The sequence below is a fragment of the Bos grunniens genome, chromosome 12 (assembly GCF_055505025.1).
Source record: "Bos grunniens cultivar Pamir isolate PY7600 chromosome 12, Bosgru_T2T1.0, whole genome shotgun sequence".
NCBI lineage: Eukaryota > Metazoa > Chordata > Mammalia > Artiodactyla > Bovidae > Bos > Bos grunniens.
The window spans coordinates 28,813,765-28,841,699 of NC_141176.1; the positions used below are offsets into that span (position 1 = coordinate 28,813,765).

A 27,935-nucleotide genomic window follows, 5' to 3' on the forward strand; every position below is an offset into this window, starting at 1 on the left:
TATTTGTATTCCTTCTGCTTGGTTGGGAATTGAGTGTTCTATTTAAAATAGCTCAACATTTTCCCTAGTTCATTTTGTACAGTTTCAGTTTATCTTTCTGCTAGACCATAAGTCTGATCCAGACAGAGACCAAGGTATCCAATGTTTGATTGAACTCCCTGAGATCTTGCTCTCTGTGCAGGCTCCTAGTGCTGTTGTGAAACTGGACTCACCTTTGGCCTAGAATGGAATGATTTCAGACAAGAGATGATAAGTATTAGGGTTGAAACACAGATGGCTGCAGAGGAGACTGGCATCTGGCAAATCTTTGCTTTCTTAGGGCCCTTCAGTAGCAACATTTATGGATTTCTAATGAATACACCACCATGGCTGTGCATAAGGGTAATAGTATAAATATTTAACAGTGAGTATGGCATAGCTAATGACCAATTCTGAGACTCTGTGCCGTATTGAAGCGTATCAGCTAACTATCCACCCAGGCTTGTACTTAGGGTCCAGGATGCCCCCAGCTTTCTCCAGCCACTACCTTTATTACCTTGCCCTAATTTCCAGAATGAAGCTTTAGAAAAATGGGCTGGGATGACTTTCCCCACCTCCCAGGCTTCCTCTTCAAATCTTACACTCCTCAAGTGTCCCTATGCATAGTGGCAAATACTTGGTGCTTGGAAACAGATTATGGTTATCGCCTTGGGAGAGGCGTATGACCTCAAATAGAGGGATGGGATGTAGGAGGCAGTGGTAATGTGAGGTTAGAATGAGCAAAGTCAGTCTTATCCAGAGGACATTTCTTTGTTGGCAGACTTATCCCAGGCCACCGAGTCCTGAGCATTTCCCCTGTTGATTCAGCCCAGCAGACACTCTGCATGACTGCCGTCCCATTGTCCCCCTTCCCTAATCTCTTCCAGCTTCCTGTATCCTTCATCCAGCTTCTAGGGGAAGGACGAGGGAAGAGCCAGAAAGGAGGAGTTTTAGTAGAGAGGCGCTACCTCTGAATGGCCAAATAGTGCAGTGCAGACTGGTGGAAGGTGAAAGCTGGAGGTGCTAGAGCAACAAGGGGTCCCCCAGAGAAACAGCTACGGAGGCACAGATGGATGCTTTCCTATTCTTTCAATTCATGTCATTCATATATATATATATATGTAACAAGGTAAAAATGTATATAAGACATGTTTTTGAGTAAAAATTCAGATCAAAACTTTTGGTAGGGAAATCAGATAAAAGCTTTCGGTAGGGGAAGAAAGGACATAGAATGAGAATTGAGAAGCTACTACCTCTATTTTAAATGATTCTCCTCTGTTACAGGGTCTTTGGTTACACCGCTTTGGAAGCTTCATCTTGGTTTCAGACTTTCTGCCATATGGCATCTCCAGGGGAGAAACCTGGGGCTGATTTAAGCATTCCAAATTGTGGAGTATTTGGAACTGTAGATTCAAGGGTTAAATTTCTGGTTTCCATGAGCTCTTCCTGTGTACCCCCTTGTTTTTCCACATCTTGTTAAGCAGTAATAATTAGAGAAAGATTTGAATGTTTCTTTGCTTGCCAAAAACTACTTCTAAGATTATTTTCTTTACCTCATCATAGCAATGGTTTGTAGGACAGCAAAGTGAGATTGTGCTGGTCATCACATTCTAGAGGAATAGAATAGAACTTGAGAGCTGAAAAACCTGGTTGGATGAACTGAGGGCATGAAGGAGTGTTAATCACAGGGATCCTCTGACCCGGGGTAGCCCTCCTCTCTGGAGGCTGCCACCTTGTTAGGGCAGTGAGGATCTGACTGTAGACGTTATCTGAGAGTACTGTGACCCTCAGAACTGCTGATGTGGTCACTGACTGTGTTTACATTACTCCTCAGTTGAAGTTGTCCCTATCTTTGTTCAGTCTTAATCTTTAGTAAAGCCCATGCTCAGACTCATTCACTGAGAAGGCAGTTCAGGTCCATATACAATTATTGAGCACCTCTGAACGTCAGAGGCTGTGTTAGCTCTTGGGGTGACAAGGGTGACGCTGTCTTTGCCTTTGAACTTAGTCTAGTGGGAAGAAACAGATACACAAACAGCTTAAACGAACTGTGGTTCTGAGGAATAAATTGGGGAAAACAGAGCCTATTGACTAGTTAAATCTGAGAGCTAAGAGAAAGAAGTGTCTAGGGTCACTTTCAGATACTGCCAGCCTTTTTCTCCTCAATTCTGTCTGTCCTTTGTACTTTCTTTCAACAGATCCACTTTGCTGGGGGGGAGGGGGCACAGTCCTTAAGTGTGATCCCTGAGCCCCGACTTCAGCTGTCTGCTCTATTCTCCATCTTCTCACAGGGCAGGAATTTCCAAAGCTCTTGCCTCCAGCTCCAGGCCTCTCTTCTAACAGCACACTCACATTTCCCAGGACCTCCTTCATTGCTCCAGCTGCCCCCTACACTGCAGTCTCAGTGTGCCCAAACTTCTAGTCCCCAAAGCTGTGTGTCCTGCTGCCCTATCCATGCTGCCTGGGACACCCTCTACAGAAGGAAATGGAAATGGACAGAAGTCGCATGCAACATTGTCCAATGTATGTATGTCAGCCACATACATAATTCAGACTTTTCTACTAGCCACATTAAAAAGCAAAAAGAAACAGATGAAATTAATTTTAATAATATATTAACCTAATGTACTCACCATACTATCATTTCAACACATGAATATAAAAGTTATTGAGATATTTTACCTCATTTTTTTCATATGGAACCTTCGAAATTCAGTATGTATTTTAATCTCACTTGAAAGTGAAAAGTGAAAGTGAAAGTCGTTCAGTTGTGTCCAATTGTGTCCAATTTGCGACTCCTGGACTATACAGCCCATGGGATTCTCCAGGCCAGAATACTGGAGTAGGTAGCTGTTGCCTTCTCCAGGGGATCTTCCCAACCAAGGGATGGAACCCAGGTCTCCTGCAGTGCAGGTGGATTCTTTACGAGCTGAGCTACCAGGGATGCCTCAGTCTCACTTGGACCAGTCATATTTCACGTGTGGCTTGTGACTCCTATATTAGAGAACACAAGTCTAGAATGGAAAAGGTAGTATTTGAGGCTGGGCAAAAAGTTCTTGTAAGAAGTATGCTAGGATACATAGAAGTATGATAGGATACATACATGATAAGCATCACATATTTTTATGATTCATCTATAGTCTCTGTTCCTTATGGTTTTCCCCTAATATTTAGAGAAGCTTTTGAGATTTCAGTGTTTCTCAGCAGTGCTAAAAATCCTTGCTCAGATGCTGGGAAGGGATATGTCAAGAGAGAGTAGCTCACCGCCCTGTCCTCCTCTGCCCCTCCCTAGTAGAACCCCAAGAGGAAGGTGAAATTCTGAGCATAGAGCCCCTCCCTGCTTGGAGAGTGCCTTCCAGAGCTCATTGTGCAATTCCTGGGTTTTGTTTTAGAAGTAAATTGCTTTTCTTCACAGTTCCTTTTCAAAATTTTCATACCTTAGCTGCCTGAAACAAAATGTATTTGCTTTACAATGGTTATTACAGCCCAAGCCACCATGTATCTGGGATTTTTCCAGGATGGTGTTAATTTTCAATACTGTCTCTTTCAGTCCACGCTTCTTAGATTTTAGTTCAGAAAATAGGATCTTTCTATCACACTCTTGAGTGTGAAATATTGGAAGGTACTGTGGTGATCAACCAACTGGCGCTCACCAGTTCCCAGAACTTAGAACTGAATTCTGGATGCTTCTCTCTAGTGTCAGTAGACTGCTCCTTTCCCTGGGGAGCTGAAATAGTTTCTGGGGAGACCATGTCTTTTCAGGCAACAAAGCGTGTACCTGGGCAGTAACCCTTCTTTCTCAGGAGGCCTAGTTTATACTACTGTTCATAAATCTGTCTTGAGTTTTAAGGGGTGCCTTGTTTTAAAGAAGAGATTTCTAAAGTTATGTAGAAGCAACAAAGCTTTCTAAAAATATTTTTGGCCCGCTGATAAAGAAGAATTAAAAAAAAAAAAAAAAGGGTGGAGGAGGGGAGAATTATACAGGTCCTGGGAGAGTGGCATTAGCCACTGGGACACCAGCCAGATATTGGTGCTCACAAACTGGGGGAGACTATGGTTTTTACTGTTACTGTTCAAAATGCTGTTCACGTTCTCTTCCTCAACTAAAATTATTTCACTTTCAAGGCCTAGTGGGCGGTGGGATGGGGTAGGGCTTTTGCAGAAGGCCTGCCTTCCACACGGGCCGCCCGGGGAAGTGACCAGTGTCCTGCTCGGTGGGCCCAGGGCGACAGGGGCAGGGAGGCATGGTCTGGGCTGGAGGTGAGGGTGGGCGGTGGGAGGGGAGTGGAGGTTTTCCCGGCTGTCAGTCTCCCAGCGTCCCCGGCTTTCCAGGTAGGGACGACCCCTCCCACGCAGCGCGGTTCGGGCGGGTGGGAAGGAGGGGCTGGGCTGCGAGCGCCCGCCCCTCCATCTATCACATGGCCGGAGAGCCACAAAAACAACAGCTTTGGCCAAGACCGTGACTTCAGGAAAGGGAACGCAGGGCTCTCGCCGCCAGCCCCCACCCCATGGAGGAGAGTTTTCTTGAATCCTTTGGGAGGCTGAGCCTCCGGCAGCAGCAGCCACCGCCGCCTCGGCCGCCAGCCCCGCCGCCCCTGCGTGGGACACCTCCGCGCCGCCACAGCTTTCGGAAACACCTCTACCTCCTGCGAGGCCTCCCGGGCTCGGGGAAAACTACACTGGCCAGGTAATGATGCGCCGCGCGCCGAGTCCCCGTCGGGCTCCGGTCCAGCCCGCGCCTGCCGAGGGGAAGCCGGGCCACCCGGTTCCCGGCCGGGCCGCGGGCCTGAGACGCGGCGGCCCGTGCCGTGGGTTCCCAGGCTGCGCCCTCGCGGGAGGACGGTGGTCTGCACCGCGCCTGGCGCGAGCCCCCATGGCACCGCCCCCCCCCCGCCCCCCACCGCGCGGACCCCTGCCAGCGGGGCTGGACGCCTTCTCCCCGACTCTCGCAGCCTGGGGTCGGGGGCCCAAGGGCAGCCTTCTTTGGGAAAGCCCGATGGCGACTGCAGAGGAGACCGCCGGGCCGCCCGCTGGCGTGCAGGCACCCGCCACAGTGCGTCAACAGGCGTTTTAAACCAGAGCGGAGACGCTCGGGCCGGGGGTCGGGGCCGGGCCAGGGCGCGCGATCGCGTAGAATATCTGGCAGGTCGAGGCAGCCCCGCGTGTGCTTTGGCGACTGCGGAGGCGCACAGGTGCCCCTGGAAGGGGGTCGCGTGGCCTCGCAGGCCGTCACCGACACAGCCTTTCAACTGTCCCCAAGGCGCCCAAATTAGTTTACCCGCGAATTGCGTCAGCTGCCCCCGTATCGGGGCAGCGTGAATGACACGGGCTTGTTGCCTTGGCCACCTTGCTAGGCCTGCCGCTCCAGCCTCAACTCCCACCACTCTGCAGCGTTGAACTGTTTCTCTCCTTGGCTTTGCTGACGCTGGCCCGCCTGCCTGGTTTGCCTTTGCCTGGCTTGCCCCTCCGTTGCCCTTTCTCTTAACTGATTACAACAGCGCTTTAAGACTCAAGTCTGTTATCCTCGTACTCAGGGCTCCTCCGCTTCCTGTTTACACCTCTGCGGCTGTGCTCAGTTTTGCACATGGTTTTGTTTATCCTGTAAGTTTCTTGAAGGTGGGGGCCATATCTTACCCTGCAAAAGCGCAGTGTCTGGCAGTAGTATGTGTTCAGTAGAAGTGGTCCCTGGCCCTCAAAGAGCTTTCCATCTCACCAGAGACATAAGGCTAGCTAGCTGTAGAATCATAGGGGCTGGCCGTGGAACTGTGGAACCTTAGAAAAAGAATCCAGGTGGCAGCGTACAATCAGAAGCGGATTTGAATGGTACACAAAGAACGTGGGAGGAAGGGTTGGGTCCTGTAGGGTCAGGGAAAGATGACAGCCCTGGGGATGTTCTTCCAGTTTTAATTAGGATTCCTGGCTGATTTGCCTTTAGCAAAACCTTATTGCTACATTTTCACAGATTCAAGGAACTGGTGACTTCCAAATGGCCATTGGTACCCTTTTCTAAGAACGACACACATTTCAATAGGTCTTTTCTCTGAGTGGAGAATGGGGAAGCTTTCCTGGAACCTGGCAGAACTTGATTATTTTATGATAGTCATGGTGGGTACATCTGTTACCAACCAGATACTTCTTGCAGTCAAACCCTCTTCAGTTTTACTTTGGCCTTGCTGATCTGTCGCCTCTCACACACTGTGTCCAAGAAGGGAATAAACGTCTTTGGCCAGATTTTGTTTCGAGCTACCCAGAGGGGAGTAATATGGTGAGTGCAGGGTGCACAGAATTGAACAGCAGAAGTGGTGTGTTTTAGGCCTCAACTTTCTTCATTTCCAAAGCTAGTGCATTGGCCTGGTTGATCTTAAGGTCCCTTCTGGCTCTAACAGCTACACTTTTAAGATTTTAATTCCTGGTTGACTTTTGGCCAAGTGGAAGACACCAGATAAGAGACCAACTTATTAAAGAACGTCTCTCTAGGAATGGCTGCCATGAGCACTGGCCTGGAAGTCTGAAGACTTTGCTTTTAGATCCTCATTGTCACAAAACAGTTTGGTGACTTTGGACAGTCACCTGTTCTTTACTTTCCTTATAAGTGAATAGTAAGAGATTAGGTTAGATGATTTACTGAAGATCTTTCTAGCTCTTAATTTCTAATTGTAAGACTTAAAAGTGTTTTGTTAGTAAAGGCTAGGTAAAGAGCTCTGAACTTTGAGTCAATTTATGGCTTTTCTTTTTTTCTGGCCGCACCCAATGGTTCATGGGACCTTAGTTCCTGGAACAGGGATCGGGCCTGTGCCTCTGCATTGGAAATGCAGAATCTTAACTACTGGACCACTAGGGAAGTCCTAATTTATGGCTTCAAATCCAAGCTCTGCCATGGAATAGCTGTGCTCTCAACTCCTCAGTTTCTTTCCCTGTTAAACAGGGAAATCTGCTCCATCTGCTTCAGAGGACTCCTGTGAGGATTACATCTGTGTGAGAGAACTTGTTAAACCTTAAACCGCTGTATACATTTTAAGAGGTGTTCATTTCTGCTGAAGATGTTGACCAGCTGAGATCATCTTCATGGTGTTCCTGGGGAGAAGCCTGACTCTGAAGTGAAGGAGGCAGCTGGGAGCTGACGTTGTGAGGTCTCTTGATAGGCTGGACCTGGGCAATTCTGAGAACACAGAACTTTGGCCCTGCTTTGAGGTGGGTTGTGTATTTACATGGAAATCAGGAGAACAGGCAAGGATACAAGCCACAGCTCAGCAAGGAGAGAGGCCTGCAGTGAGGATGCAGAACGTCACAGGCCATTTGTGGGGAGAAAAGGAGGATTGCAAATTGTTTTTAAAAAAAATACACGTAGGTAAGAAAGTAGTAAAAACTGTAAGGCTATCTTATGTATTGTTGGATTCTGGGAAATTCATATTTTTATTATTCTATGTATATTCCAAATTTTCTATAATGAGCATGTATTTCTTGAATCAGGAAAATAAAACTTAAAAAAAAAATTGGAGGAGATCTGCTTTTACAAATGCAGGTTCATCTTTTTTTCTACTTAACTTTCATTTCTCATTTGATTAAACAAATAAAAATGCTTTTGAAATTAGGCTCTGTCTGGTGTCCCAAATCAATGTTAGATTTCTGTGCTTTTCATCTGTATGTTTTCACACTTTGCAGGGACTGGAATGTGGAAAACATCTATTTAAATTCTATGGGCATGTTAAAAAACAGTTGAAGTTTTTATCTGCCTTAAAATTTTTAAGTACATCAGAGTACTAAAAAATTAGCTTCCCTGCTATATGTGTTTTATCACCTTTATTTCATTTAAAAAGCATTTCAAAAATAGGTTATTGTCATTGGCCTGTAAACTCTACTTCCAGGAATTCATCCTAAGGCAATAACTGGACAAGTGCATGAGATTAGAGGGATGTTAAGCACAGAGTTTTGATGTCCTAGAAAAAAATGTGAGCCAACTTAAGTGTACAAAAATAGAGGATTGGCTTATAAGTCACGTGTTATTAATGAAAACATAGATGTACGTTTGACATCTATGTTCTAATATACACAAAAATACCATTTTTTGTTTTAAGAAATGTGTAAAAAGATAAGTATCTATAGTTGATTTTTAGGCAGTGGGTAGAATACAGACTTTTGCCCCTGACTTTCTCATTTTTTTCTCAACTTTTTCCATAAAAAGTTTGCAAACTTTTTAAAGGTGAAAATAACTTTTTAAGTTAACTGCAAGTAGTTTTATTCAATAACTTGGCTCGATAGACATAGGTTGTATGATGAAGCATTTATTAAATAACCAAGTAAATCAGTAATTTTTTATATAAAGGGCTTCCCTAGGGTTATTCTTGGTTTGGACATACAAAGAAGTTTTTTTTAATCTGTAAGGAGACTGATTTTAATTACTCAGGGCTATTAATTGTTTAATTATGAACTATTTTATTACATTTTATTAGCCTGTGAACTAGTATAGATCATTTGATTGAACACCTCAGGTTCTTTTTCATTAAAATGGAGCTAATATTCCTTTAGTTAGTTTATTGTGAGGATTTAAGATACTGTGGTAAACAATCATCCTGTTGCTTGGGGCTGGTGCCCTGGGATGACCCAGAGGGATGGGATGAGGAGGGAGGTGGGATGGAGGTTCAGGATGGGGAACATGTGTACATCCGTGGTGGATTCATGTCAGTGTATGGCAAAACCAGTACAATATTATAAAGTAATTAGCCTCCAGTTAAAATAAATTTATATTAAAAAAAACAATCATCCTGTGATTATGAATGTGAAAGCACTGTAGAATGTGTGGTCTTCATAAATACCAACTATTGTTAATTATTCACTAGTCAACAATAGAAGTATTTCCTAAGTACTGATAAGACTATTAACACCTCAGATGGTAAAGAATCTGCCAGAAATGCGACCTGGGTTCAATCCAGGGTTGGGAAGATCCCCAGGAAGAGGGCTTGGCAACCCACTCCAGTATTCTTGCCTGGTGAATTCCCATGGACAGAGGAGCCTGGTGGGCTGCAGTGCATGGTGGCTCAAAGAATTGGACACGACTGGTTGGATGGCATCGCTGACTTGATGGACGTGAGTCTCAGTGAACTCCGGGAGTTGGTGATGGACAGGGAGGCCTGGCGTGCTGCGATTCATGGGGTCACAAAGAGTCGGACACGACTGAGTGACTGATCTGATCTGATCTGAAGTGACTAAGCACAGTAAGGTATATATAATATAAGGTTGAGAGAAGGAGCCTACACATGACTAACAAATGGAAGATAGTAACCAGCACACTGCTGTGGGTAAGTAAAGTCTCATGGGAAGTAGCCTCTTCTGTGCTGGTGGTGGTCAAGGCCAGTGGAGTCACTGAGGATGGTTATTAGGAGGATAGGATAATTAGGGAAGAGCTAGTCTCTTCCATGTGGAGGTGGTTCTCAGACTGCCCTGGAAGACCAGGAGGATGTCTGAAGACCAGAAAGCCAAGGAAAAGGATTAGCATCATACATAAGATGATGGGGATAGGAAAGACCTTGAGTGTTCTAGGCTCACGAGTAGCAGGGCTTGATTGCAGTGAATTGTTCATATTGAGTGTGTTGGTTAGGTAACCCCATGGCCAGACCACGGAGAATGTTAAAAAGCTGGATAAAAAAGTATAGGATTGAGAGAAGAAATAGAATTCCAATTCCAAGACCCTTTTACCCTCAGCAGGTGATCCAGAACTATTTGTTTCCACAGCTGAACTGATATATACTCATTTGGATCTGCACCTGTTCTTTCCTCTGACTTCAATGAAAACATCTGTGGATTTCTGTTTACTTCTGTGCTTTCTTCTGTGTGTGTGTGTGTAATGTCCCCCCTTTGAGGACATTTTAACCGTTTTTAAGTGTGTCCGATTCAGGGCTATTAATTACGTGATATGCTGTCATCACCACTGTCTTTTATAAAAAATTTTTATCACCACAAACAGAAACTCTATCCATTAAGCAATGCATCTCCCTTCCCCTCAGCTCCTGGTAACCTACCTCTGATCAGTTTTCTATTTCTGTATTTGACTACTCTAGATACCTTATGAAAGGGGAATCATATGGTATTTGTCCTTTTGTGTATGGCTTATTTCACTTAGCTTAATGTTTTCAGGGTTCATCTATGTTATAGCATGTGTCAGAATTTCATTACTTTGTGACTGAATAATATTGCCTTACATGAATATATGACTAAAACATCCTTTTGAAATGGCAATAGTTTAGGGTAGTCTTTTTTTTTTTTTTTAATTTTAATGGTCTTGTTTGAAAAATTAAAAGTTCTCAACCTTAAGTCAGTTCATGCATTTTAAATCTTTAAGTTTGAGTCAAAGCAAAGCCTGGGGACCATGCTTTTATGACACACATCCTTTGCAATGTTTGTTTAGGCACCATCAAAAATGGTTTGTGATATGGATTCAGTAGGCTCAAAGGATATTCACTGACAGCTGTCTTTTCTCCTTATTCATATGTCTGGATGACTTGTAATTTTCCATCAAGAGAAATAAGTTTTCATTATTTCTTGGCACCAGAGCTGTCCAAGGAGGTGAAAGGATGCTTTCCTGATGTGATGCAATGATAGAACAGAGATGGGGACGAAGGTACACTTTAAACCAAATGCAGTTTAAAAAAAAAATATGAGAAGCAGTGGGAAGAGGGGATTAGTTAGGTTAACTAAGTAGTGAGTAATTAGACCCCAGAGCATATTCGCTCCACAGTGCTCTGGACCATGGTGTTTTTAATTATGAGGCTAGGGTTCTCATAAGTAAAAGCAAGGTCAAAATAGAGAGTTTGTAGTATTCCAGGTCTGTGTGTATGAAAATTAGAGCATCAGGCAGGTGCCATCTCAGATTTTTAGCCACTCAGGTCTACTTGGAGAAGCTACTGACTTTTTATATTTTTAGTGATTTTTTTCCTAAGGTGGTTCCTGAATCTCTTCTCCCCAGTGCTGAGAGTCCTTGCAGTGCCTCTCTCTGAAGGTTGGGAAGAAACAGGACTATATATGCTACCTGTGATCACGGAGAGTAAGAACACACAGTGCAGTGTCTTTTCTCAGTCGTGTACTAGAAAGGTAACAGGAGAATCACCACCACTATAGTCTTTGAGCTACTGGGGTATGGGAAGAAGATCCTACTGAATTTGGGCCATGTAATGTCATAGGTGTGGTTACGATTAGAGAAGCAGTAGAAATAGAGAAAGAAACGAAAGGGGAAGAATATTCTCATAGGAAAATCTCAGGAAAGGATCAGGAAGTTCTCACAGAGTTCATCTAGTCCAAGCTGAAGACACTAAACTCTAAGAAGTTATATATCTTTTTTAAAAATTGTATTAAAGTATAGTTGATTTACAGTGTTGCGTTAATTTTTTCTGTACAGCAAAATGACTCATATATATATATGTATATATTCTTTTTCACATTATTTTCCATTATGGTTTGTCACAGAATATTGAATATAGTTCTCTGTGTAGGACCTTGTTGTTTATCCATCCTACACATAATTTCCTCTGCCAATTCCAAACTCCCATTCCTTCCCTTCCCTCCCTCTTCCGCTTTGGTAACCACAGGTCTGTTCTGTATATCTGTGAATCTATTTGTTTTTCATAGATTATGTTCATTTGTATTGTTATTTTAGATTCTACATATAAATGATATCATTTGGTATTTGTCTTTCTCTTTCTGACTTTGTTTAGTACGATAATCTTTAGGTCTGTTCATATTGCTGCAAATGGCATTATTTCAAGAAGTTACATATCTTGATCAAGGTCATAGTGGATAAATTCTCCTTATTTCAAATCAGACTTTTTTCTTCTGCACCAAAGGAAGAGGCCAGTGAGAGTGACCTGATCAAAGTGTAATGAGGTTGATTTCAATCTGTTGTGTAATGAAAAAACTTGTCAATACCCTATAAAAAGAGCTTGCTGCTGCTGCTGCTGCTGCTGCTAAGTCGCTTCAGTCGTGTCCGACTCTGTGTGACCCCATAGACGGCAGCCCACTAGGCTCCTCTGTCCCTGGGATTCTCCAGGCAACAATACTAGAGTGGGTTGCTATTTCCTTCTCCATTGCATGAAAGTGAAAAGTGAAAATGAAGTCGCTCAGTCGTGCCCAACTCTTAGCGACCCCATGGACTGCAGCCCACCAGGCTCCTCCGTCCATGGGATTTTCCAGGCAAGAGTGCTAAAGTGGGTTGCCGTTGCCTTCTCTGATAAAAAGAGCTTAGTTTATCTGTATTTCAACCGTCAGGGTAAGGAACCCACATGTTATTACGTGATTCCTTCTCGTCGGAGCATGACTGAGTTGACCAACAAAGCATTAAACATAGGAGAAACCTGTGGCATTGCTGAATTCTCTGGAAAGTTGCTGTTCACACACAAGACATTGAAAGGAATTTCTGCTGGAAAGTGCAGTGGAGCCACTCTGGCACATGAGGGCTAACTAGGAGTCTGGTTTGGAATCTCATAAACATGCCCTGCTTTGGAGGTGTGAGGACGAGAGTGAGCCTGGGGTGGCCTGGGAACTATTTACTGGAATGCCCTTAGCCCCTGTGGCTTGGCGGCGTTCATGAAGCTGGTGATGGCTGAGCTCCATCTGCCTAAGGGCAAGGCTTAGCCTTGGCTTTGCAGTTGGCAGCACCAAGAAGATCAGCCACACCTTGATCAGGCTCAAGATTTTTACAGCTATGTCTCCCTCCCCATTCTCCTCAGGTTGCTGAGTTGCTGAACCTGTTTCCTGCCTCCCAGCTTACAGTCATTGGGGAAGATTCCGATAACATCTAGAGGAAGTACTGGAGTCTAGGAAGAATGCTCTTTCCCAGTCTCCTTTGGGGATAAACCTGAGGTTTTGGTAAAATTCTCAACACATAAAGAGTAAATAGAAATTCTCAGAGATTCTTTTCAACCCTATACAAAGTTTGCATAATTAAGGCAACAAAACCTGATATTTAAGAACCACTCATACACTTACCAAATATTTATTATGTCTCATGTAGAGTAGAGCATTGAACAAAAAAAGACAAAATCCCTGCCTTCATGCACCATATATTCTGTGAGAAAAAAAATTTTTTTTCTTTTTTCTGAAAGGAAGGAAATTTTAAATAACACCTGCTCTACTTTTCAAAAAAACCTAAAATATTTCCATTTCTATTCCACTTGAGGATATACCCTCAGGAGATGTTCTACATATTCACAAGGAGATTGGCACAGTGATGTTCACTGAAAATTTTGTTTATGGTACAGAAGATTGCAGACAACCTCAGTGTCACTAGAGAAAGAAGATAACTGTGGTTTATTTTATGGCCCTCAGTTACAGTTGTTTAGTGTAAAGCTCTGAGGCCAGAAGCCTGGGTTTTAATCCATGTGTGCCACTCACTTGTCTTTTTTTTATTTCCAGGCTTTATTGAGGTGTAACTGATAACATTATGTAAGTTTAACTTGTAAAGTGTGTTGATTTGATACCTTCCTGCGTTGAAAAATGGTTACCTCTGTAGTCTTGGCTAACACTGCCATTGTGTCACATAATCACCATTTCTTTTCTGTGATGAGAACATATTAAGATCTACTCAGCAGCTTTTTGGTGCATAATACAGGATTAGCAGTAACCACCATGCAGTGCATTAGATCCCCAGAACTTAGTCATCTTTTACTTGGAAGTTTGTACCCTTTGACCGACATTTCCCACACCCTCAGCCCCTGGAAACCATCACTATACTCTGTTTCTATGAGTTTGACTTTTTTAGATTCCACGTATAAGTGAGGTCATATAGCATTTGTCTTTGTCTGATTTATTTCACTTAACATAATGACCTTAAAGTTCATTGATGTTGTCACAAATGGAAGCATTTCCTTTTTCCTGGCTGAAAAATATCCCATTGCATATATTTACCACATTTATCCACTTGCCCACTGCCAAACACTTGTTTTCATATTTTGGCTATTGTGAATAATGCTTTAGTAAACATGGGGAGTATACAGATAATTTGAAGATCCTGTTTTCATTTCCTTTGGGTGTAAACCAAAAGTGGGATTACTGGATCTCAGGGTAGTTCTATTTTTAACTTGTTGAGAAATCTCCATTCTGTTTTCCACAGAGGCTGCAATAATTTACTTTCCTTTTAACTGTGCACAAGGGTTTCCTTTTCTCCACATCCTCATAAACACTTTTAATATCTTGTTTTGCTGATGATAGCCATTCTAACAGGAGTGAGGTGATAGTTCATTGGGATTTTGATTTGCATTTCCTTCATGATTAGCACTGTTGAGCACCTTTCTATGTACCCGTGTGCCATTTGTGTGTCTTGGGAAAAATGTCTATTCAGATCCTCTGGTCTTTTTTTAATTGGATTTTTTTTTTTTTTTTTGCTAATGAGTTGTATGAGTTATTTACATTTTTTGGTTATTAATCCCATATCAGATATATGATTTGGAAATATTTTCTTCCATTTGGTAAGTTCAGTTCAGTCACTCAGTTGTGTCTGATGCTTTGCAGCTCTATGGACTGCAGCACGCCAGGCTTCCCTGTCCAACAACCAACTCCTGAGCTTATTCAAACACATGTCCTTCGAGTTGGTGATGCCATTTGGTAGATTGCCTTTTTATTTTGTTGATTGTTTCCTTTGCTGTGTAGAAGCTTTTCAGTTTGATGTAGCCTCTTTTACTACTTTTTTGCTTTTGTGGCTTGTGCTTTTTGATGTAATACCTAAAAACTGATTGCCAAGACCAGTGTCAAGGAGATTTTCCCCTACGCTTTCTTCTAGGAGTTTTATGCTTCAGGTCTTACACTTAAGTCTTTAATCCATTTCAGGTTTTTATTAGTGGCTTGAGATAAGGATCCATTTTCATTCTGTTTTAACCACATAAAAGCTGAAATTTTAGATGGATTGAGGAGTGAAATATAATAGAACATAGATGAATATTTACATAATCTTGGGTTGGGAAAGACTGTTATAAATGTATTATCAAAGACAGAAAGTAGAACGTAAAAGATGAGTTCATGTGACTAAGAAAAGTTCTGTTAATTGAGACTTGTATGTTAGAGTTCATTATAAACAAAATTAAAAATAAATTGAGGTACTTAATAAAGATTTTACAAATTAATTTAGCCATAAACCTCCCAATAAGGAGGTTTTATCAACAACCACAGGACATGAAAATGCAGTTCACAAAAGAATATCTCTAAATGAGCAGCACACATAAGGAAAAATACTTAAACTTGCTGAGAATCAAAGAAGTTGGGGACAAACTAAATACCTGACCACAGAGTATTGGTTAAGTAAATTATGGTTCATCCATATGAATAACTCATCAAAAATAATGTCATAATATGACCCAGCAATCCCACTGATGGGCATATACACCGAGGAAACCAGAATTGAAAGAGACACATGTACCCCAGTGTTCATCACAGCACTGTTTACAATAGCTAGGACATGGAAGCAACCTATATGTCCATTGGCAGACAAATGGATAAGAAAGCTGTGGTACATATACACAATGGAATATTACTCAGCTATTAAAAAGAACACATTTGAATCAGTTCTACTGAGGTGGATGAAACTGGAGCCTATTATACAGAGTAAGTCAGAAAGAAAAACACCAGTACAGTATATTAACACATATATAAGGAATTTAGAAAGATGGTAATGATGACCCTATATGTGAGACAGCAAAAGAGACACAGACATAAAGAACAGACTTTTGGACTCTGTGGGAGAAAGTGAGGGTGGGATGATTTGAGAGAATATATATATGTTTCAATGTATATTATCATATGTGAAATAGATCGCCAGTCCAGGTTTGATGCATGAGACAGGGTGCTCAGGGCTGGTGCACTGGTACGACCCTGAGAGATGGGATGGGGAGGGAGGTGGGAGGGGGATTCAGGATAGGGGATACATGTACACCCATAGCTGACTCATGTCAGTGTATGGCAAAACCCACTACAATATTGTTAAGTAATTAGCCTCCAATTAAAATAATTAAAAAAAATAATGGCATAGAATCATACTTCATGAGGTGGGAAATAGTTGCTGTGGAAATAAGTTTAGTGAAGAGAAGTTGATATTCTCTGCATTATGTTTCTGTTTTTATGGAACAAAATATCAGATGAGAAAAAAAAATTCTATCTCCTGGAAAGACAATCAAAATATTAGTAATTATTTTTAGGTTGAGGAATATAGGAACCTCTCCTGTGTCTCAGTTTTCTCTTCCAAAATATTTTGCCTTGAATATGTGTTACTTTGCTAATTAGAAAGGAAAAGTAATATTTTTAAGGTTGGTGTAGAGCAAGACACAGGAACCAGTTTGAGGGGGCACCTGCTTGTCAAATTTGGGACAATTTGAACATCATAAAGAATGACGATGGTAAGCATTATTAAAAGGGGAAAGGGAAGAGTGCTCTTCTTTACTAAACAATGCCACCTAGTAAATACAGAAGAAATTACATGAAGTAATAAGTATTCTGCTATTCCCAGTGTAATAACTCACTTGGCAGTGATCAGCAATGAATATAAAGCTCATTGAGGGAAAGGTTGTTGGGGAATAGGATGTTACACGGGGCCTCTCGTTACATCAACTCCCCACCCCCACCCCAACATAATGTAGTATCACAAGGGGAGCAATACTAGCTGATGCCACCTGTTAGCCAAATGATAAACTTAGCAGGATGGTACAGATGGTCATCATGTGCAGTCAGGTACGCAAACATCACCTCTGTATTTTCCTTCCACAAATGTTTAATCTGGATCTAATTATGAGGAAAATAACCAGGCTAATACAGAATGTGGGGCATTCTCAAGCCAACTGACTAGACTCTTCAAAAAGGGAAAGCAGGGAGGGAGGTTCAAGAGAGAGGGGACAAGTATATACCTATGACTGATTCACGTCGATATCTGGCAGGAACCATCACAATATTGTAAAGCAATTATCCTTCAATTAAAAATTTTTTTTAAAAAAAAGGGAAACCAAAGAAGGCATGAGGACAGTTCTAGATTAAGTGACACCAAAGAGACGTTAATAACTAAATGCTGTACTTGAACCTGTGAAGATGTTATTCGTACCATGAAGGACATTTTAAATTTAAAAATCTATTAACATTGGCTATTATAAATAGCTAAGGCCTTCCCTGGTGGCTCAGAGGTAAAGAATCCACTTGCAGTGCAGGAGATCCGGGTTCGATCACTGGCTCGGGAAGATCCCCTGGAGAACGGAATGGCTGCCCACTCCAGTGTTCTTGCCAGGGAAATCCCATGAACAGAGGAGCCTGGTGGGCTACACAATTCATGGGGTCAGAAAGAGTTGGACACAATTGAGCATGCATGCATTATAAATAGCTGTAATATAAAATTGTAATATAAATTAGTATATAATTTATGTATAGTATATATTTATAATATTTATAATTTATAATTCAGTTTTTAAGTTGTGATGTGATTATTTAGGATAATGTTCTTATTTATAGAAGATACTTGATAAAGCATGTAGGAACAAAGTATCATGATGTCTGCAACTTATTTTTAAATGGTACATCAAAAATACACATGTGAGAGAAGTAAAATAAATGAGGCAAGACGTTAACATTGTTAACAAAAATGTTAATAATGGAGGGTAAGGAGTGTTCATAGTATTCTTTCAACTTATTTCTATAGGTTTGAACATTTTCTAAATGTAAAAGGTTGTGGGGGGAAAGTTTAGGTGGAAATAAAAAGGAGTGGGAAAACTATGGAATAAATGAGACTTAAGGGATGTGGGGACCAAATGCAAAGCATGGATCTGGTTTAGCTCTTGATTCAAACAAACCAATTGTAGGAATTCTGAAGATCAGCCCTGGGATTTCTTTGGAAGGAATGATGCTAAAGCTGAAACTCCAGTACTTTGGCCACCTCATGCGAAGAGTTGACTCATTGGAAAAGACTCTGATGCTGGGAGGGATTGGGGGCAGGAGGAGAAGGGGATGACAGAGGATGAGATGGCAGGATGGCATCACCAACTTGATGGACGTGAGTCTGAGTGAACTCCGGGAGTTGGTGATGAACAGGGAGGCCCGGCGTGCTGCGATTCATGGGGTCGCAAAGAGTCGGACACGACTGAGCGACTGAACTGAACTGATTTATGAGACAATCAGGGAAATTTGAACACTGAAAAGATATTTGGTGAAATGAAGTATGAAGCAGATGAAGCAATACTGGCCATATAATGATAATTGTTAAAGCTGGACTGTGGGTACATGGGGAATGATGATGTTATTCTATTTTGCATGTTGGAAAATTCCAGTAATAAGGGGTACAACTCAAAGTTACATACTAATGTTGGACTTTGTCAATGAGTGGGTGAGTGACTAATAGATATCTAAATATATTCAAATGTTTCTCTATTGTTAAACTAAAGAATTACACAAAAGAGTGATGTTATGAAATCAAGATTAGAACCTAAGTTACTCTCATAGTAGTAGTGTCAGGTGAGTTTGGGGGGCACTGCAGAGGTGAAAATTATGTGGGTGTAATTGTCTTTTTTTTCCCCCCTTTTTTCATTCTCAATTTCCCTAATGCATGAGGCTCCTGACCACCATTAAGAAAGCTAGAGCTGGGGCATTATGCTTGTCACTTCTGAAGCTTATGGAATGGTATTTATTGCTTCCACTGAAGTGTTAGACTCTCAGGATTGCCTATTGAATCAGTTCTTCATTTAGTTAGGAGAGCTTTTAAGTCTTGAGTATTCAAAATGTACCATGACTGCCAGTGCTGATTTAACATTCAGGTGAAGGTAAAACAAGTTTTGAAAGAATGATCATTCAGCAAGATCAGAAAGTCCACCCTTTGATCTTCTCCAGTCCCCCAGTTCCATTAGAGTTGTAAAGGTGAAAAACAGTCCTATTTTTCCTGCCTGTTTGTTAGGAGGACCATATAGGCTATGGTCACATGTGTCTTGGGAAATGATGAGCAGGTGGTTCAGCTTCATAGTGGTCCTGAACAATTTAACTTTTACTCTAAGGCAAAATTTTGCAAACAAGGCGATACTTTGCTGTGTTTTCTTTTTTGCTTTCTAGAAGGGAATAGAATTCAAATAAAATGTGAATTGAACACATGCCTTAAAAGTTTTTTTTTTTTAATGAAAAATTAGAGTATTAACTTCTAGTAGATAATATAAACCATAAAGAGGAGATAAAGCTATGTCTATGCAAAGAAAAACTCCATTTTGAAAATGACAAAACCAGAGCTGTAAGTGGCAGACTTAATAGGAAAACAAATGAAGCCAGATTTAGAAGGGATATTTAAGAAGTTCTGGAACTAATATCCAGAGTTGCTTAACTTAGTACACAAAAGATAAGGAAAACAAGTTACACAATATTATTTAAACTCTGAATGAGACTTTCATGTTTAGACTAGATAATGATGAAAAGAATTCAAAAACCGTAGAGCATTTACGAATATAAAATCCGCACACCTGAAAGTGCAGTTAGTGTTGCCCTTAGGTTTTCTTCTAAGGTGTCTTTGTAATAACTGTTTGCCCTGGAGGTTAACGTTTGGATATCTGATTTGAGCTTTTCAGTTTGAGTATCTTTACGGTTAAAAGACATTTACAAAGAAACTATGCAAATCCGTTTTATCAGATCTTTATACTTGGCTTTTGTGTCCGTTTCTGTATCTGTGGTGTATTTAAAATGGCCAGATTTTCTTTGCCACCGCTCCTAGCACTCCTACATTGGAGTGTACACACTCCAGTGCACTTTACTACGATGGCATGTAAACAGTTTTGGATGGAAAATCTGACTTCATTTGTTATTAATAAAATAACAGTACCTTGTGTTTGTAAAGTACCTTACCTCTTGAAAAATGTTTTCCCGTACCTCACCTCATTTCGCTCTTACTAGAAGCTCTGATTAATAGGTCGTGATATTATACAAGTTTTCAGTCAGGAACACAGAAGCTTGGAAAGAGAGGCCACATGACCGTGGTGGAAGAGTCAGGAACTGAACCCAAGTGTTTCCAGCAGCTTAGGTGCTTTACTCATTATCTGTGGTTTCACTGCCTTATGCTCTTTCCTGATTAAAGAGCATTCTTCTTGATGGAGAAGAACAAACAGAGCTGAATAGTTCTGTTTTCTTTTTACATTTCCTGCTCTTGTTATGTTCCAACATATTTTTTCTCTTGTTTTTTTAAAAATCTTACTTATTTTTGGCTGCGCTGGGTCTTCGTTGCTGTGTGGGCTTTTGTCTAGTTGTGGCAATCAGGGGCTCCTCTCTAGTGGCAGTGCGCGGGCTTCTCATTGCAGGGGCTGCTTGTTGCAGAGCATGGGCTCTAGGCATGCTGGCTCAGCAGTTGTGGTGCACAGGCTTAGTTGCTGTGCAGCATGTGGAATCTTCCCGGACCAGGAATCAAACCCACATCCCTTGCGTTGGTAGATTCTTAACCAGTGGATCACCAGGGAAGTCCTTCCTCCAACTTTTAAATATCTTTTTATTCTGAGCACGGCCGTTTTGTTATGGACTGTATCTGCCTGGTCAATTTGTTTGAAGTTAGAATTACGCTGGGGAACCACACAGGGAGAAGGGAGAGAACCATGTGCTCATTGTGTCGGGCACTGCGCAAGGCGCTTCCCCAGGTTATTAGGTAGTCATCCTTACTTAGCAAGATGGGTGCTGTTATCCCCAGTTTTTACAGGTGAGGAAAGGAGGATCAGCAATTTACTTTGTTACTGTCTAGCACAATAGCCATCTTCTCCCCCAAAAAAGTCTGAATAAGGATTTCATGTAGAAATATCTTCTCTTTGAAGTTATTTTGTGCAAAACTTCATATGCTTTTTTTTTTTTTCTTTCCTACGTTAAAGAGGGGACTCCATGATGCTTTTTCTTTTTTTCTGTGTGGTATTTTCATATTCAGAGAGAGTGATAGAAGTTTAGGAAAGCCTAGGGAATGTTGCATCTGCATCTTTTCTTCTGCTGGTTTTAGAATTTGGTTTAGGTCACTGCTAAAGTACCTGTGAGGGGTAGCACACACATCACTTTTATCTACATTTCATACCTCAGCAAGAACCAGTGTCTCACATGGGTCCTTATGGAGAACAGAGCTCCAAGGCGAGGGGACCCAGGACAGGTAAGGGGGTGCAGGAAGGGGCTGCAGCAGGGGTACTTGGGCAGTGGTGCATCACAGAGGAATGTCAGTGAGGGCTGTGCCCACTCTTGTCACCCCTGCAGCGAAGCCTCCAGAGTGTCATCTAGAATCAGCTCTGGTAGCTGCAGAAATCAGCATGGTGGTGATCAGCACTTGTTAAAGAGTTGGGCAACACACACAGTCCCCTCTCAGCCCTCTCCTTACCCCTATGAAGGAGCGATACCTTCTAGAGAGACTCTCTCTTTTTAAAATGAATTTCAACAACTCAAACCTGGTGGTCTCACAAGTATAAACTGCTAAATGTTAGAGATAGAAGGAAATGATTTATAGTATGAAAATGCATAGTCATAAAATAATCTCTTGTTTCCCCACTCTCCAGACAGTTGCAACACGACTTTCCCAGAGCCCTGATTTTCAGCACGGATGATTTTTTCTTCAGGGAAGATGGTGCCTATGAGTTCAATCCTGACTTTCTGGAGGAAGCTCATGAATGGAACCAGAAAAGAGGTGACAGATTCCTTTCCAAGCTCCTGGGAAATCCTCTTGTGCACATAGATTGTAGCTCCTGCAAAATGAAAAAAATTTATGGAAGGAGCTTAATCTAAAGTTCTGCCATTTTTCTTTCTCAAACAGAATGCCAGAGTGTAATCTCCCTAGATTCCAGGAAAAAGAAAATTATTGATAATGGGTTCTGAAATAGGTAGTATTAAAGTTGTGTAATGAGGACATCCTGTAATAAAAATAACAAAATATGGAGTACACTCGCCCTTCTGTGATTGTTGCATGTTGTTCACTGTTATATAACATTGTGTTGCAGCAAGAAAAGCAATGAGGAATGGCATATCCCCCATTATTATTGATAATACCAACCTCCACGCCTGGGAAATGAAGCCCTATGCAGTCATGGTAGGAAGAAGTATCATTCTGAATTTTCAGTTCTGGACATTTTGTGAGAAAGTTGAAACATTTGTTCTTTCTTCTTTTTTTGGTCTTCTGTGATCTCATATTCATTAATAGTAGTTCTCCCAGGAATCAGGTAAAGAGGTTTTATTTTAGTGTTTCTCTGCCGTTCAATGGCTGAAATTTGCTGAGATGCTAATACTACCTCAGGGTACATTTTAAAAATAGCCCTTGGTCTGAATTCTTGACAGCATTTCTGTCTTGGTTGTTTTCCTAAGGGAAGGCATCCGTAGGAGCATCTGCTGAAACCTGCTGAGAAGTGCTGGACTAGGTGATGCCTCCAGTGGAGCTGTAGATGATGTTCTTAGGACAGTTGTCTTTGCCACGCTGGGGACTTCAGTGCTATGTGGTGCTGCTGCTGCATGGAGTTCCAGGGCAATGAATTTCTTAGTTTAAAAACAGATTCAGGAGTAACGCTGTAACCCTATTAAGATATTAGAATACAAATATAAATGCACATATAAAGGTAACAGTTAAGCCATCTACTGTCAGAACAGATGAATGAAGCAATGTGTACATTTTTCTTTATTTATGAAGTATGTATGATCTACTTTTCAGACATATTTCATCTTTTGTGCTAATATGTTTTCATTCCTTACTGCATGTAATAAGGAGAAAAGATCCACAAACAGGGAGAGGAAGAAAACAGCTGAGTATTCTCCCTACTTGGCTAATTTTAAAGTGAATCTCTAAAACTGGACTCATGGCAGCCTGTTTTTAAGCTTTTTTTTTAAATACTTTGGGCACAGTAGCTTAAATAGAGGTGTGCTTTTGTCTAGATACTTTCATCAGTTTTACTTAGGCCCAGACTGTGGGACTTTGCTGAATGTAGGACATAATGAGCATCAACTTTGTGGTTACTTCAGTTCATGGATCAAACATCCACTTAGGAGAAAAATGGACAGGGATATGAAGAGTCAGGTTAATTAAGGCACAACCCAGAACCAAGAGGCAGGGCTTAACTGAGAGTAGCTTAAGGGAAGTTATTTTACTTTTTGTTTTCTAATTTCTAGACATGCACAATCTTTCCCAGCCATCCACAGCTACTACTAAGACACAGAAACTAGATATTTTTCACATATGATATTTGATACCCTTCTGAAATTAGAAGTGTCCATCTAAAGAATGAAGAGGAAATCCCCTTACTTAGCACATTTTATTCTGTATTTTATAACACAACAAACAGTAGTCATAACAGAAAGTTCAACTGGAGATAAAATAAGTAGTAGTCCGTTAATTAATGCAAAGAACATTTGATGTTTCCATGGAAATGGTAATCATTTTCTAAACTCAAGGAAATATGGCACAGTGAATTGAGCCAAACTATGTGGCATGGATGGGAGAGCTACTTTTTGGAGGGAAGAATGTGTGAAGTATGTGGAAATCATTTTTATTTCCCAAGCTCTGTGCCTCTGGTACTCTCACTTTGTAAACCAAGCTGTGAGGACTAGCCAAGGCACTTGATGCCAGTGAACCTATGATAATCACATATACGGGACTTTGGGAAACCATTGGAATTCATTGCTCATTCCTATGGACAGGGAATTTAAAACTAGTTCAATGATCTATCTTTTTAAAGGTTCAAAACAAAGAACTTTGTCGTTTTCCTACATAGTAGATAGAATTACTGAAAAGTTATCATTGGGAACCATAATATAATCTGAGTGTGGCTAAGTATGGATATGTACCAACTGTATTTGTTAACATAAATTAAGGCATTAAATTACTGGTTAAACAAAAGGAATGTTAGAAAAGATTTGTAGTAAATGTTAAATGGCAGCATAAACATTCCCAAACATACATACCATGTCTTCAATGTTTTATGTACTTTTGAAAAATCAGGCACTTGAAAATAACTATGAAGTTATATTCCGAGAACCTGACACTCGCTGGAAATTCAACGTCCAAGAGTTAGCAAGGTACTTCTTTGTTTTTCTAGCTCCTCATTATGTATCCTGCTATTTTCAGGTATTTCAGACCGAACAAAAGAATCTTTTCAGGCTGGAAATGGACATGGTAGTTTTCAGGCCAGAAATGGTAATTCTTGGAAATTGATAACTTTGGAATTATTAATGTGAAAGACTTTACTTTGGGGTCAGTTTTCTAATATAATGCTAAATGCTAAATCTTGGCTTGGACTTGGTCCTCAAAAAGGACATATTTAACATTCTGCTAAAATGCTTCTTCATTAATGGACATTTAAAAGCACTTTCCTCTGCATGGGATTGCACTTGTGAGTGGTGTTTTTGCACTTAGGCTAAACAAAGACCTTCAGATATTGAACAGTCTGTGGTTCATTTATGGTCTAGATGCTGCTTCTAGTTTGTAAAGCAATAAATGTCCAAATAATACTAACTTGTTGATTGAATGCATGGGTTCTGATAATTCACCATCTGTGCTATTTGGTAATGTCAATGATTTAAAGTAACCAGTGAGGTCAGAATTTACTTTTTAGGAATAAGTCTAATTCATCTTATGGTTACAAGCAGATAGTGTTTCCCAAGGGATGTGTGAATCACCTCTGTCAGAATCAGCTGAGGTGACTGTTAAAATCCTAGTTCATGGAGCATCCCTGGTGGTCCAGTGGTTGAGAATCTGCCTTGCAATGCAAGGAATGCTGATTTGATCCCTGGTCCAAGAGGATCCTATGTGCTGCAGAGCAGCAGTAAGTACGTGCATCACAACTACTGAGTCTGGGAGCTGTATCCACTGAGTCCACATGTCACAACTCCTGAAGCCACACACCTAGAGCCCGTTCTCTGCAACAGAGAAGCCACTGCAATGAGAGGCCTGTGCCCCGCTACTAGAGAAAGCCCCTGTACTGTGGCAACAAAGACCTACCACAGCCAAAAAATAAATAATAAGATTAATATTTTTAAAAGTCCTGGTTCATGGACCCCATTCTTAGTTGAAATCTCTGATAATTACATTTCAAAACTATATCCCCAATTGATCCTCATGTCCATGAGAATTGAAGAAATGTTGTTTTAATAAGGATCTAGAAGTATCTAAGACTGACATAAGTGATTATAGATATATGCATAACAAATTGGCAAACACATAAGAAGAGCTCATGGTGCTCTTATGTTTTGAAGCACAGAATTGAGATTTCCAGAAACAGAGCATTTTTTGATGTTTTAGCTCTTTGCTAGCCCCAGGGTAGTTCGGGGGTGTGCAGGGCCGCATGAAAAACAATTGAGCTGAATGATAACTGCTTAACATGATGTTTTGCTTTTGTCAGAGTTCCATCCTGAGAATAGGGAGTGCATATCTGTGTAATAATACAGGACTTATAAACTACAAACACTTGTAAAATATAACTCATTTTGATATGCTGCCTTAACTAAACATTTGCATTTCTTTTTTCCACGTAGAAGAAACATTCATGGAGTCCCAAGAGAGAAAATACACCGAATGAAAGAACGGTATGAACATGATGTTACCTTTTACAGTGTGCTGCACGCAGAAAAACCAAGCAGAGCAAACAGAAACCAGGACAGGAATAATGCATCTCCTTCCAACGGTGCAGGGTACTGGAACACCTATGCAGAGTTCCCACACCGGAGGGCGCATGGCAGCTTCACTAATGAGAGCTCCTTTAACAGAAGGGGTGGTTGTCACCATGGGTATTAGAGGCCTCTCTTATGGGCATTCCGAATTTTCCTAAATCAGTTTTTACTTCAATTTTTGGTATTTATTCTCCGTTCAGTGGTAGTCAGAGCTCTAATTCCAGTGTAAATAGTCAAGCCTGAGAGTTTCTGTGCAGAAGTCGTTAGATGCCTCTTCAACAAGCATTTGTTAAAGTGATCCTATGTGCATGGTCTGATGCTGGGAATTCTGCCGATTTGATTAAACAAAATCCTTTCTCTAGGGAAAGAACTAATTCAAAACTGAAACCTGAGAACATACCCAAGAACGTAATCAACCACATAGGCTCATTAATGAACTGTTTTTAATATAAAGCTTCAGTAGCCCTTTCTCTGAAGCAGTCTATTTTTTCAGGAAATTCATCTCCATCAGGAAAGTTGGAAAGATGGAGGAGAAATAGTAGGCAGGAACAATTTTTTAGTGCCACTGCTACTTTTGATCATCTGTGTATCCAAAAATGTGAGATGTGTGGCTGTAATGATGATATTGATTTTCCTTTAAGATGAAGACATCAGGAAGTATATAGTGAAGTCACTCAGTCGTGTCCAACTCTTTGCGACCCCATGGACTGTAGCCTACCAGGCTCCTCTGTCCATGGGATTTTCCAGGGAATAGTCCTGGAGTTGATTGCCATTTCCTTCTCCAGGGGATCTTCCCAACCCAGGGATCAAGCCTGGGTCTCCCGCATTGCAGGCAGACACTTTATTGTCTGAGCCATCAGGAAGTATACACCTAAGGGAATATTGTCTTTCGAGGTAGACACTTTGGGAGATTATCCCTTTATTTTAGCGATGTGTCATTGTTAGAAATATCTGTTAGGAAAATCAGTGTCATTGTTTCAAGTCACATCTTGTGTTTTAACTACCACTTTATCAAACAGGGTTAAACCTGTTTGATAACAGGGATAAACCTGTTTGGCTGTTGAGCTAACAGTGTATATAAAACAAGCCTGCCTTTATAAAACACCAATTTTTAAGAGGAATAATTAAGCAATTTTTAAAAATTATTCCTATAAACGTGTATTATCAGTTGGCAGCGCCAAAGTTTTGGGCGTACAAGGAATGAAGCATCCAGAATGTCCTCACATGGAAACAGGAAAAGTCATGCTCCTCTTATAAGGAGCAGTCTGAGTGTTTTGTGAGGCATTAAGACAAAGTTCTACTACAGTTCTTATATTAAAATTGAATTTATGAATCCAAATCAAATTTTAACAGGTTGGAATCAGATTAATTTGGTGTGAGACCACAGATAAGACCATGTAGGATGTATGCTTTATTTCTTGTTGGCCAACAACTTCTTTCTAATGTTTTGTGAAGCATTATTTTAAGTGTTCTATATAATGGTGCTTTTATGGTTATTAAAAATTATATATGGTATTGCTTTATATGGACTTGTCACTGAATCTAATTTTGGGGGGTTTAAGAAAATAAAAAACTTATTTACCATAAATTCCACAAAATTCTACCCTATTAAGAACTAGTTTTTCTATAACTATATTTACCCATCTTCTTTAATGACTAGGAAACACAGAGGTAAAGATAAAAGCAACTTTATATTTTACTTGTGTGTATAAATTATTTGATCTCTATACATTAGAAAGACTGTATTACTTTAATATTCCATATCTAGTATTATTGAAATCTATTCAACATCTTGATGATTACCAGCAATGATCTGTAATTTTTTCATTAACATTTAAAAAAATTGATGTCTCCTTTGAGTAGCAGAATTTGCCCAACAAACTAAAATTAAGTGAATTTGAATGAATCTAAAGTATAGTTTGGCTAAATTCTGTGTATCCAAGCTTAACACATAATAATCTAATAATGATGATAATCCACATTAACAGTACTCCTGTTTTCCAGACCCTAGATAGTCCTGGGTAATCCTAGTCAACATGGTCCCTAGTCAGTGCAGAACTAGGTCAGTGTGGGTGGCTTGACTCATTTAGGATAGTAGAGGTGAGAAGTGTCAGAGGGTCCAGATGAGAGTGCCTTTGCTCAATCCCATAGGAGCAGCTGAAGGATCATAACTCAAGCCCTCCTGATTTACTTCTGACTCTCTGCTTAGGGTTTCTGGTTCACCTGGCCTGGGCGGGGCTACTTTGTATTTGTCCTACTCTGAATGAGCTCAGAATAGTTCCCTGCTACATTTGCCTTTTGGGGAGCATAAAATTAATAAAATGCCACCAACT

The 27,935-nt window shown here is 40.8% G+C and overlaps 1 protein-coding gene across 5 annotated transcripts; it reads left to right on the top strand.

Moving 5' to 3' along the window:
- The first annotated feature begins 4,479 nt into the window (after positions 1-4,479).
- Positions 4,480-27,125, top strand: N4BP2L1 (NEDD4 binding protein 2 like 1). 5 transcript variants are annotated; one of them, XM_086329508.1, is made up of 5 exons: positions 4,480-4,705; positions 21,513-21,640; positions 21,951-22,039; positions 23,936-24,130; positions 25,468-27,125. In XM_086329508.1, exons 1-5 carry the CDS (start codon positions 4,527-4,529, stop codon positions 25,522-25,524), a joined length of 648 nt encoding a protein of 215 aa, XP_086185634.1. In that variant the 5' UTR covers positions 4,480-4,526; the 3' UTR covers positions 25,525-27,125. The 5 variants fall into 5 exon arrangements, with proteins under 5 accessions (XP_086185634.1, XP_086185633.1, XP_086185635.1 ...); XM_086329507.1 differs by having other exon boundaries at positions 23,936-24,012; XM_086329509.1 differs by having other exon boundaries at positions 24,062-24,130.
- The last annotated feature ends 810 nt before the right edge of the window (positions 27,126-27,935 follow it).

Coding starts and splice junctions, on each gene's coding strand:
- N4BP2L1 (XM_086329507.1), top strand. CDS start 4,527: ATGGAGGAGAGTTTTCTTGAATCCTTTGGGAGGCTGAGCCTCCGGCAG. Junction 21,641..21,950: donor TGAATGGAACCAGAAAAGAG/GTGACAGATTCC, acceptor ATTGTGTTGCAG/CAAGAAAAGCAATGAGGAAT. Junction 22,040..23,935: donor TGAAGCCCTATGCAGTCATG/GTAGGAAGAAGT, acceptor TTGAAAAATCAG/GCACTTGAAAATAACTATGA.